Genomic DNA, 12,617 nt, shown 5'->3' on the forward strand with positions numbered 1-12,617 from the left:
TAATAATAATAATGCACAAATCGTTTTTAGCTTTTCTTTTCAATCCATTCATCTTAGTACAGATGGCACACAACTGGCCTTCCAGATATTGCAGGACTACAGCTCCCACAATCTTTGGTCATTGGTCATTCTGGCTGGGGCTGATGGGAGTTGGAGTCCAACAACATCCAAAGAGCAGCAAGTTAGGAGAAGGCTGACTTCGTGGAAAAGTGATGCAGACTTGGCAGATGGCTTGATTACAGTCTCCTTGCTCCCAGGAAGCAGTTCTCCCTGAGGCTGACAAGCCAACAAAGCCAAACTGTGTTGGAATTCCCTATTCCTATTTGGAAGTTGCATCCAAGCATTCCAAGGAGGTTCAAAACAATTAGTCAGAGCCCTTGGGCACTGTTGCTATTGAAAGAATATTGATTCCTGGCCCCCTACTATATGAGAACATGGGACAAGCTAGCAGCACATCACTCAATGACGAATATTTGAACGAATGTGCTGCAAATTCCTCAAATTCACATCAAAGGGTTCAGAATTCCTGAATGACAGGGAGAAAGCGAGAAACCAAGAGGGATTTTGAAAAAATCCAGGGCTTAATAAGAGACAGGGCCCATCCCATAAAAAGCAACAACACAGGAAGTTGCATTAGGCTGAGTCAGAACTCTGGTCTATCTAGTTTAGTATTGTCTGCACCAAGTGGAAGTCGAGGGTTTCTGACAAAGGTTTCTCCCATCCATACAGTGAATCTAAGCAATTCAGTCTCTTAAGCTTAAGCCAAGAAATAGTATTCTCTATGAAATTCAATATCAATATACGTATCAAGGCTTTGAGTTTAGACCACTGAAGAAACCCAGAAAAATACCTTGGGAGTGTGTTACCTGCAAGCCCCAGTAAAAAAGCCCCATCGGGGGAGAACAGTGGCCTCTTGATTACTTGGACTGCCAGAGCGAAACAGGTGCAAAATGCTGGCACCTTGTCTACAACTTTATTAACATCCATCTACAACTTCATTAGCATCTCTCGGTATTGTGAACAACATTGAAATTACCTTTTGTTGGTATCTTCATGAACTTACCCAAAAAGATAAAGAAAACAAAAGACTGAGCTAAGTACTTGAAAAATCCATTGAAATAAGATATTATAAGTTCATCTTAGGTTGGGTAGTTCGTAAGTCTCTTTGGCTTTGCATAAGTTTTTGTATTTTTCTCAGAAAATTGATAAAGAATGGGGGCCACCAGGGGGTGCATTGGAAGATGGCTGACAATAACATCTCTCCGACCCACACGAGGTAATTAAGAGGCTGCTATGGGAAGTATGCAGCCTTCCTGGGTCCCCCAAGGGGATGGGGGGGACTGCTTGCCAGCTGTGTCCATAATTCACCCCCGGATTTGAAAGAAGGGGGTGCGGACACTTGGCACAAGCTCTCATGTCGGCTCTTCCTGACGCTGTCTCCAATCAGCGCACTGGTTTGCTTTGGCTCGAAATATATAATTGGAAATACATAATTAGAAAGAAGCTAAAGCACATACATCAAGCGAAGATTGGGAGTAAAGACTGCTGATTAATGGATCTCTGTGAGCGGAGCAACGGGCGGGACAAATAAATCAAGTGATGAATCACCATTAAAAGACTGGTATGTTTGGAGTGAAATGGAAAGGGGGTGGAGGAAAAAACTTTATTATTTTTTTTTGCCTTATGTGAGTATTAATAACCCTCCACCCCAGAGAGAAGAATCATTGCAATTTATTAATCACAAGCAGGAATTCAAGAACTGTGTGGAGTGAATTATTGATCAAAGAGAGGATTGGTAAACATCGGAGAACGGAGGAAAGTTTTATGACGCAGTTTCAAATGGTGTCTCGCCAAGACAGGCTTGCCTAAGAAGGACGGGGGGAGGAGGACCAGGGTCATCGGAATGCGAATAGTTATCAGAATGTGATCTAGACCTGGCAGAGCCCTCTGAGATATGTTTGGCAAGCCTGGGGGAATCAACGGACAGACTGAGGGAAAGTTCTTTACGGAGGTGTGGAAATGGCATCTGTCCTTATGTGATATGATTTTTGGAGAGTGTAAAACCCACACAGAGGATGTTTGTTTTCAACCCGCTTGTGAAGATTATCGGAGATCGCAAAGAAAGGAATATATTATAAGAACAAGAAGATGAGGAAAGTAACAAAGAGACTATCTGGACAGAACTGGATAGAACTGTCTAATTAAAGCAGCAATATAAGTGATGTTTGGACCCCTTTTCGGAGCTTGAAGTATGGGTACCCCCAACAAAATTTTAGAAATCTGGCTGTATAATTTGGAACTAATGTGATTTAGAAATAATGTGATTTGATTGGCCTGTTAATAAAAATTATATTTTTTAAAAAGAAGAAGATTGATAAAGAATGCATAATCATTTTGGTAATTACAGTGGTACCTCGAGTTACATACACTTCAGGTTGCATACGCTTCAGGTTACAGACTCTGCTAACCCAGTAATAGTACCTCGGGTTAAGAACTTTGCTTCAGGGTGAGAACAGAAATTGTGCGGCGGCGGCACAGCAGCAGTGGGAGGCCCCATTAGCTAAAGTGGTGCTTCAGGTTAAGAACGGACCTCCGGAATGAATTAAGTACGTAACCAGAGGTACCACTGTATTGTGTGTATATTAGTCACCAATGTGTTGCATGAGTCGTACTACAAAAGGGAACACAGCTCTTTCTATCTGAGGCAACAATTAAGATGAGGCCACCATCTCATTGTGTTGTTTTGGAAAACACAGCTCTAAGACAATGGGATGTAAGTTTCAACATGCCCTACTACTTTGAATATGAGACTGTCGCTTGTCAGTAATTACTGGGAAGCACTGGGATAGGAATTGATTTCAACACAAATCACTTCCTGGTCTCTTCCCTCTGCCCTCTTTGCCCTGCCTAGCTGCTTACTGTATAGAAAGCTCCTTGTTGACCAGAGTCGGAGGCAACTAGCTCCTTCCAACCGGAGTGTGATCCATTTCTTTGACGTGGAGCTGAACCCAGTGGCAGGTAAGTGAAACCTTGCCCAGTGCTACATCCAGGGCTTTTTCCAGCCATAACTCAGTTCCGGCACCTTTCAGGTGGACACCAGAGGCGTAGCATGGACAGGGTGAGACTGGCAGGGTGGCAGGAAGACGCAACAGGCATGCACCCTTCCAATCAGTCCAACTGGGCTGATTGGAAGGATGTTTGTCTGCCCTGCTGCATCCTCCTCAACTGCTGCTGGGCACCATTGTCATTGTAAGAGAATGAGGGAGGGACATCCATTAATATGTGCATGCAGCTGATGGGCATAGCATGAAATTTGAAGGAGGCAGGAATGTCTCAGGGTAAAGGCCAGATTGTAAGGTGATATAGGGTGAGAGGTGAACTACATGGGGCCAAATGAGATGTGGGAGATCTGTGATCAGGACCTCCCATGCATATTGTTGTGGCGATCACACAGGGTCCCCAGATGTTTCACCATCTATTGATCCCTGTGCCACCACTTTATTTCTCGCTGCCACCACCCAGGCCCTACCTGGTATAATACTGAGTCCAGTCAGGGTTAAATTGGAACATAAACTTTTGTTTATTTATTGCAGTTTAACAAGCGTGTGGTTTCATAAACGGTATTGGTCAATTACAATCATGGGGTGCCTATCCAGACCTATAACTTCCACTACCTGCTCTCACTCACTAACCCACCTCTCAGATATTTACTTGTCTTCCTAGCCCCTAAATATTCCCGACTCAGCTTGTTTTGCTACACTTACTCAACCTACCCACAAACTCTTTCCCAATTCACTCCCACTCCAACCAACCACCCAACTCCCAACTAACTCCTCCCTTTACCCCTCCCAAAGCTGGTTTTATAGTCCCTCTGACTCCACCACTGGGTCCTGATTGGGTCACCTATTTAACTATTTCACCTCCAGCATTCTCATGTGTTAACATCACAGTTGCTCACTTGAAGGTAACAACAATCACTGCACCACATTGGCTGTGTAATTAGCAAATAAGAATAATAATTTATTATTTATACCCCACCCATCTGGCTGGGTTTCCTCAGCCACTTTGAGTGCCTCCCAACAGAATATTATTATTAATAATAATAAAAGCGATAAAACATCAAACATTAAAAACTTCCCTAAACAGGGCTGCCTTCAGATGTCTTCTAAAAGTCAGATAGTTGTTTATTTCCTTGACAGCTGATGGAAGGGTGTTCCACAGGGCAGGCACCACCACTGAGAAGGCCCTCTGCCTGGTTCCCTGTAACCTCACTTCTCACAGTGAGGGAACTGCCAGAAGGCCCTCGGAGCTGGACCTCAGTGAACGATGGGGATGGAGATGCTCCTTCAGGTATGCTGGGCCGAGGCCATTTAGGGCTTTAAAGGTCAGCACCAACATTTTGAATTGAGCTCAGAATCAAGTAAATTGGTTTATAAAAATTAGGCATTGAGGGGTATCTGGACTGTGATCATGGTAGCAGAGGCAGGGGGCTCTTTATCTCTCCCTCCTCCAGTCTGGTCCTGGTCCAAATCTCGCTCACACGCATAATAGGTCAGTGTTAGAGAAAAGCAAATGTTCTGACCTCCTTTCTCTGGTCCTCGGACCCTAGTCAGCACAAAGAGTCCTTGAAAAAGAGTACTTTGCAGAATTCTGCTTTTATTCTTAAAAGTCTTTATCTGCAAAACGACCAACCAACTGTACACACATCAACACTACCAGCTTTCTCTAACCAAACAGGAAAATTGGCTTCCAGGTGGAAAAATCAAAATTGGAAACAGAATTGTTAGAATCCAAAACTGAGAATTTGTCAAAAATGTATAACTTGCTGTTGAAATGGAATACGCAGGATGAAACGGTTAAATCAGCTATGATTAAGTGGGCACAAGACACAATATTATGTTTGCTGACTGGGAAAGGTTGTGGACCACCGGTATGAAATTTACGGCATGTAATGCCTTGAGAGAGAATATTATGAAAATGATTTATAGGTGGTACCTGACCCCAGTCAAGCTTGCAAAGATCTACCACTTATCAGACAAGAAATGTTGGAAATGTAAAGAAAATGAAGGTACATTCTTTCACCTTTGGTGGACGTGCCCAAGGATTAAGGCTTTCTGGGAGATGATATATAATGAAATGAAAAAAGGTATTTAAATATACCTTCCTGAAGAAATCAGAGGCCTTTCTCCTGGGTATGGTCAGCCAAGTGGTGTTAAAGAAGGATAGAACATTCTGCGTATTCCATTTCAACAGCAAGTTATACATTCTTTATGTATGCTACAACAGCAGCAAGAATACTTATTGCAAAGCATTGGAAGACACAAGATCTACCCACCTTGGAAGAATGGCAGATGAAGATGATAGACTACATGGGACTGGCAGAATCCGGGACCAGGGGAAAGAGACGGTGGAGAAAGATTGGAAGAAATTCAAGGACTATCTTAGGAAACACTGTAAAATTAACGAATGTTAGAAGGACATGGGTTTAGAAGTTAAGTGGTTTTCAGCGGTAATGATTAAATAAAAAGAAAAGAAAGGTTAAAAATTAAATTGAGAATAAGGAAAGGATTTGCTGATTTGATAAACAGAAATTGGAATACAGAAAGGGGAGGTATGAGGAGGTCGGGAAAGTAAGTCACAAGAAAAAAAGAGATTGAAATTATACTTGTTTTTGTTTGTGTTTCTATTGTTGTTTTGTTTATGTGTAAAATTTAAAATTTTAATAAATATCTTTAAAAAAAAAAAAAAAGCTTTCTCTAACCAACCAACCCACACCCAACACTAACATTGACCACTCTATATATACAGGTACAATTATGTCAAAGGTTGCATGAGTCATTGTAGGTCGCTTACTTAGTTCTTTTCGCATTAAAGAAACAGCAGCCAATTTTTAGCCGTGACATAACATACCTGATATTTGAGTCAAAGGGAGCAGGACCTCCCATTCGTGCCAATCATATTTAATTTTGTTTCCATAGAAGCTTCCCACGAACACTCCAAATTCTACCGCTACATTATCTGTAAGGTGTATAAAGGTTCTTGTCGTCCCTCCCTTAAGAAATAGGCATCTCTTTAACGTTTCCTTTTTTTCTTCCTCTTCCTTTTCCTCCCAGTAGATTCTTAGATGCTGCCATGCTGGTCTCTAGCTGCCTGCTGGTTCGGCTGGCCATCCTTCTCAGCGTCCTCCTGGTGCAGTCCTGTGAAGGGCAGTCTTGGGAAGCTTTTCAAAACAAGCACATTGATTATCCCCAGACCCAAGCCCCCAACCCCAGTGCCTACTGCAACCTCATGATGGTGAAGAGGAATCTGAACCCAAGTAGATGCAAACCGAGGAATACTTTCATCAACCGTGACAAAGAGTCTGTCCTACAGGTCTGCGGCAATGGTGGGAAGCAATGGCAAGGTAAATTCTATGACAGCAACGAGAACTTCGCCATGATTGACTGCAGCTACACCAATGGTAAACCTCCTAAGGACTGCAAATACAAAGGCACAAAGACCTCCAAACGCGTTCGTGTGACCTGCGAAAACAAGAAGCCCGTTCACCTGGAGAAGGTGCTGTGATAGGCAGAAAACCACGCAAGCCACGCTCTGCCCATTGAAGCCATTGAACGCTTCTTTGGCCATTTCTCCCTGCAACGTAACCACATCATTGAATTTCCCCAGTTTAACAGTCATTTGCCCTTTTCAGGGGACCCTGGGAGCTGTGGCTCTAAGGGCAATGACGCCAGGCTTCTAACTACGCATTCTGTGGCTTTCTCTCAATGGCTATTCTCTCAATAAAGTTCATTCTATCAAAAGCAAAATGTGTGTCTCTGTGCCTACGTTCTGCCTATGAAGAGCTCAGAAGCTCTTTATGAGTGAAAGCAGGACATCAGAGAAGCTTGTTCTTTTCAGAGTGGATTAGGCAAATCTTTAACGAACTCCTGCATAACAAAACACTTCCCCCCCCCCCCCACAAGAACCGGAATATTCAAAATTATGAACATAATAGACACTGTCTGTGATCAGATATTCTTTTTTTTAAATAGTTTTTTGTTCTGTAAAACACAGCTTGGGTTGGGGGTTGGGGGGTCATGTTCCTGTTGGGAGTAATGCACAAGGCTTGCAATATGCTACCTGAACACAGATAACACCCAAGAGTTTGAAAGAGACAAAAAGGAGAATGCATGGTCCAATTAGTGTCACCCCTCCAAAAATAGGTTCTTACTCAGTCCCCCTAAAAAGGCTCACACTACAAAGGGTGGGAGGATGGGTGTCTCAAAGAAAAGAGGGGAGAGTGTGGGGTGGAAGAACCTTAAATATCCTGGTCTCCACTTCCCCTATAGGGCAAAATGCCCTCACATGGTTGCCCACACGCCTCCATAATGGGAGAGACCATCTCTCCTCTTTTTCAAGGGGAGCTTAGTGTGGTAAATGTGCTACTCCAAAAGAGGGGGGAACATAAGTTTTAGACCAGAACCCTTCCCCTAGAAAAAGCTGTCTATAACTTCCAGTGCAGCCTGGAATATTATTATTATTATTATTATTATTATTATTATATAATAATATAATATAATATAATATAATATAATATAATATAATATAATATAATATAATATAATATAATATATAATATATTATTATCAGAATAATATGTGGGAAGGGAAGATACAGTGCTTATTGCGGCTATTCCTTGCCTACAAAGTTAATATAAAACTATTGAACATTCTTAGGCACATATCTCTCCTCAAAATCAAATGTTTCCAAATTCACAACAAGCAATGAGTCTTTGGGAGCAGGGGAATGCAAATTCAAAGATCAACAGCTTTAGGCAATTTTAGAAGAAGACAATTCAACACTATTGGAGGGTTTCAAGACCTGCATACCGGAAGGAGTGTCTCCACCTGCACCATTCATCGTGGACACTGAGGTCCATCTCAGAAGGCCTTCTGGCAGTTTCCTTCACTGCAAAGTGAAGTTACGACTGTACTAACATCTGAAGTTTATGAAGCTCAAGTTGCATGGGAGAAAGACCCCTTTGGTGTGCCATGGAGCATAAATGCTATTCAGAGTAGACAGTAATTGGATAGAAGGGTGAATGGTCTGAATCAGAAGAAGGGATATGTACATCGTTTTATTATTTTTATTTATTGAGTTTATATACCACCCTATACCCAGAGGTCTCAGGGCGGTTCACAGAAAACAAGCCTCTTTTTTACCCTGCACTTGTGTCAAATTCTCTCCATTCAGAAAGTTATGCCCACTGTCCAAGGCACTGCTTCACATGGGAGAAGATCTTGGGCTATAGCAGAAATCTCATTAGCATAATAACTTTGCTTGCTCTGAGACTTGAGGACCTTAGCAAAACAAATATCTCACCCTGTAATTTTTATAATTATTGATCAGCATCACTACTTTTAAATGTCCTATGGCAAATCAGATGCCAGGCACAATATAAGCCACAGAAACAGCCCTTTCCAAATGTGATGGTCCTGTGTTGTAGTCTATATAGGTGCCTTTCCTATCAACTTACATAAATTCAGTTAGGGAGGTAGATTTGAGGCAGGTACATGCCTCTATGTATCCAAGTTTCCTTATAACTTCAGCCAAGACTGAAATGTTGTTAGTGACTATAGGTAAACATGATGGCTTCCAGTTCAGCCCAAGAATGGTTAGCACGCCACCTGCTTTTCCTGCTGTTGCTGATGCATTATTCTTCTAGCAAGATTTTGAGCTATTGCAGATTGGAAAAAACAATTCAAACCAATTCCTACGGTCCTCCAGCAGACATGATCATCGGTGAATTCATATCCGTTACCCTAGCAAACTTCAAAATGCAGAAATTTATGGAGAACCCACAATCCTCTGCATTATCTGCTCAGTAAGTAGTTACTTAGTAAGTAGTTCTCAGTAAGTAGTTAGGGACGCAGGTGGTGCTGTGGTCTACACCACTGAGCCTAGGGCTTGCCAATTGAAAGGTCAGTCCTGATGCTCGGTCCCAGCTCCTACCAACCTAGCAGTTCGAAAGCATGTCAAAGTGCAAGTAGATAATAGGTAACACTCTGGCGGGAAGGTAAATGGTGTTTCCATGCGCTGCTCTGGTTTCGCCAGAAGCAGCTTAGTCATACTGGCCACATGACCCGCAAAAACTGTCTGTGGACAAACGCCAGCCCCCTCGGCCAGTAAAGCGAGATAAGCGCTGCAACCCCAGAGTTGTTCACGACTGGACTTAACTGTCAGGGGTCCTTTATCTCAACCTACATTCTGTCTATGAACAGTTTACAACAGGGGTCAGCAAACTTTTTCAGCAGGGGGCTGGTCCACTGTCTCTCAGACCTTGTGGGGGGCTGGACTATATTTTTTTTGGGGGGATGAACGAATTCCTGTGCCCCCAAATAACCCAGAGATACATTTTAAATAAAAGCACACATTCTACTCATGTAAAAACACCAGGCAGGCCCCACAAATAACCCAGAGATTTTAAATGAAAGGACACATTCTACTCATGTAAAAACATGCTGATTCCCAGACTGTCCGCAGGCCGGATTTAGAAGGCGACTGGGCCAGATCCGGCACCCGGGCCTTAGTTTGCCTACCCATGGTTTACAAGCTATTTGCAAGTAAAAGCAGGAAATCAGAAGAGCTTGTTCTGTTCAGAGAGAATAAGGCCAATCTTTAACGGATTTCTTCATTAGCAAAACATTTTTCACAAGAACCGGCATATACAAAATGATGGATGTAATAGATGTGGCCTGTGACTAGATTTTCTTTCTTCATTTTGTAAAATGCAGCCTGGGCAGTGTGTGTGGGGGGGGTGTTTCCTCAGGAGACTATATTGTATTCCTGTTGGGATTAAAGCAACAAGGCTTGCAATCTCCTCCATGATCCAATTTGAGGGGTATGTTTTATACTAAAGTTGTGTCATCTGTACTAATGCCATGCTCCACAAATATAAACCATTTAAAAAGGCCAGACTAGCACCCATCATTACAGGGGCTCCCCAGTGCAGGTGCTATGCGCTAAAGGAATGGCGGAGACCAAAGATCAACACCAGAATAATCATGGCAATATGAAGAAAAAATGTCAGTTCTGCCTAAGGTGAATGTGCCCTTATAGCTAAAAGCAATAGCTCTTTTAGCCCTGCCCCCTACGTGTCCTAGAGGCACAAGGAGGAACATTTCTCTTTATATATATTTAATACATAACATAGATAGCTTTTTAGAAGAATAAACCTTCTCAAAGTAAAAAAGGAAGGAACAGTTTCCAGCCTCAAAATAAGATTGGAAGAAACCTATCTTCTCCAGCCAAGCCAGTTGCCTTTTTCACTGCTCTTGACCTTTCAACCTTAGGAAAATATGGCTCAAGTTTAATGGGAGGCACATGGTTTTATTTTACTATTTACCCACTCTTAATTATGTTTATCTCTTTTTTTTATCTTCTGTAATATGTAGGGTCAGTGTAACCTTGGCTCTCAGCCTGTAATTCCCTTTTTACGACTTTGAGAATTGTTTTCTGCTATAAATCGGGGGCCCCCTTGTCCAGGAGAATAAACATTGCCAAGGTTCTTAGGCAGCTGGTCTTCTGCCTGGCATAAACATTTGAAAATCTTTAAGCTCTTTTTAAGATACAGGCCTTAATCAAAAATATAAGCTTTGATAAAAATGCAGGCTTATGATTAGATGCCTCAATACTAACAAGCAAAACAATACCCACCCCAATTTAAAAGGCTATAGATTGTTTAACTAGCCAAAGGTTTGGGAGAAGAGGAGGAGCATTTAATTCGGATCTCTTTTATGCATGGATTTTACAGACCTGGGATTTAAGCCTTATGGAAAAACTAACTGCAGTACAAGGAGAACATCGTACAGACCATGTATTCTAGCAAAAAACCTTGAATCTAAAAATGACATTAATGCATATACAAGTAGAATCTCTCTCTGCACAACTCAAGCAAAATCCCAGGGGGTTCCAGGTGGTGCTTCTTTGTGGACCTGTAGCCTAACTACTACTTTATAATTATTGAGTGCCAATGATATTCCATGTATGATATTGAAGTGACATGGAGCCTTCCCCAGTGGCGGAGGAAGGGGGGCGGGCCCCCCGGGTGCCATCTCTGAGGAGGTGTGATAAGAAGGCACACCTCAGGGAGATCGCCCTGCCACCCCGGGCGCGCACCATCATTGTGCTGCCGCAGACGCGTGTGGAGGATCCTCTGCTCACAGCGGCACTCTCCTCCACCATCTGTACAGCACTCAAGCGGTGCCGTCGGCAAACCGACCAGTGGCGCATGCGCGGCACCACTCAAGCGCCATACAGTGTACCCTAACCCTCCACCACCGCTGCAGCCGCGAGTGAAGGATTCCACTGACTCTGCTGAACATACGGTGCACACTCATGCATGGTACATAGCGGCGCACATGTGGTGCATAGCGGCACGTGCGCATGCGCCGACGGGCGGTTTGCCCCGCCCCCTGCCCTGGGTGCCTGTTCTCCTTCCTTCGCCACTGGCTTCCCAAAGGTTTTAGGGATTGGTATCTCTGGTCCCTCCAGCAACCAGAACTCCCTTCATTTACTCAGTCTCCTCTAAATGTCATGAAACACCTTGCAGGATGAGATCATGATGTGATCCAGAGGCAGAATCCCCATTCCGACCAGATTCTGAACTCATATGCAACATCTTGGGTTTGGACGGGGCCCATGGGTGTCTTTGAGAACGCAGATGGGACTGGAAGGGGCCTCTGGGTAGGGGAAGGATTCAGCAACAGAGAAGCTAGAGCTCCCTGGAACATTTCCTTTATAAATAATTTATAAAGTATATCTTATATTAGGAAAATCCATCCCAACCTCCAGATCTCTTTCAGAATGCAGTCCTAGACAAACTGAATGTTTCTTGAATAGCAATGAGTAGGGCTGCATATAATCACCAGGAGACAATGGCTATCTCAATGCTTTGTGATAATTTATTTCATAAGGGAGTTTTGCATTGTGTGGAAATGTATGTTCTTTTGCCTATCACTGACTCTGCTGTCAGGCTATTTTAATAGGACCTCTTGAGTTCTAGAGTTATGGCACCAGAAGAGGGAGAGAGGAATAGCCACTTCTTTAGTGTCACGCATAATCTTATAAACTTCTATTATGCCCCTCTTTTTATATTCCTGAATCAAAAACACCCAAATGGTGGAGTTTAGTGGCTGATCAGACTACCAGCCCTCCTTGTGCAGAGTGAGGAAGAGACCCAAGAACACAGGATGTATACGTCACTCTAATGTTTTTATTTAAGCAATAACAGTACAAGTTAAATGAAGTTCCTTTTAATAATACAACACCCATTCTGCTAAAACAAACCACATATTCCAGCAGCTGAGTTTGAATTTAAAAATGACATTCATGCATATTCAAGAACACTTTCCTCTGCCGAGCTGTAGCAAGATCCCAAGGTGTTCCAGGGACTCACCCAGTGCTCCTTTGGAAAATTGAAGACATGGTAGAGACTGTTGTAGCTTTAAGAAATATGATTTATACACATATTTAAACCTTCAGTCTGCATGGAGGGGGTGCAGATCTTACAGCATGGCAATCCCAAGCAGGGATGCTCATCTAGTCTTAACAATCTGCACCTCCTGGACACGTTGCTG

At 42.9% G+C, this 12,617-nt stretch overlaps 2 protein-coding genes across 5 annotated transcripts in view; one reads left to right on the forward strand and one right to left on the reverse strand.

Annotated features, from left to right (window-relative positions):
* Positions 1-12,617, reverse strand: part of LOC307201264 (angiogenin-3-like) — a 346,417-nt gene that overhangs the window by 46,257 nt on the left and 287,543 nt on the right. The gene's annotated exons all lie outside the window — the stretch shown is intronic.
* The window catches only part of LOC307201278 (ribonuclease pancreatic-like), an 86,679-nt gene continuing 76,626 nt past the window's right edge, over positions 2,565-12,617 (forward strand). The window contains exons 1-2 of one of the 4 annotated variants that reach the window (XM_079950339.1): positions 2,565-3,018; positions 6,114-6,806. In XM_079950339.1, coding sequence (XP_079806465.1) covers positions 6,133-6,564 — 432 coding nt within the window. In that variant the 5' untranslated portion in view covers positions 2,565-3,018; positions 6,114-6,132 and the 3' untranslated portion in view covers positions 6,565-6,806. Of the gene's footprint in view, positions 3,019-6,113; positions 6,807-12,617 lie in introns of those variants that run through there. The other 3 variants (XM_079950340.1, XM_079950342.1, XM_079950341.1) reach the window with 3 other exon arrangements.

This window comes from Podarcis cretensis, assembly GCF_951804945.1.
Source record: "Podarcis cretensis genome assembly, chromosome: 13".
Taxonomy (NCBI): domain Eukaryota; kingdom Metazoa; phylum Chordata; class Lepidosauria; order Squamata; family Lacertidae; genus Podarcis; species Podarcis cretensis.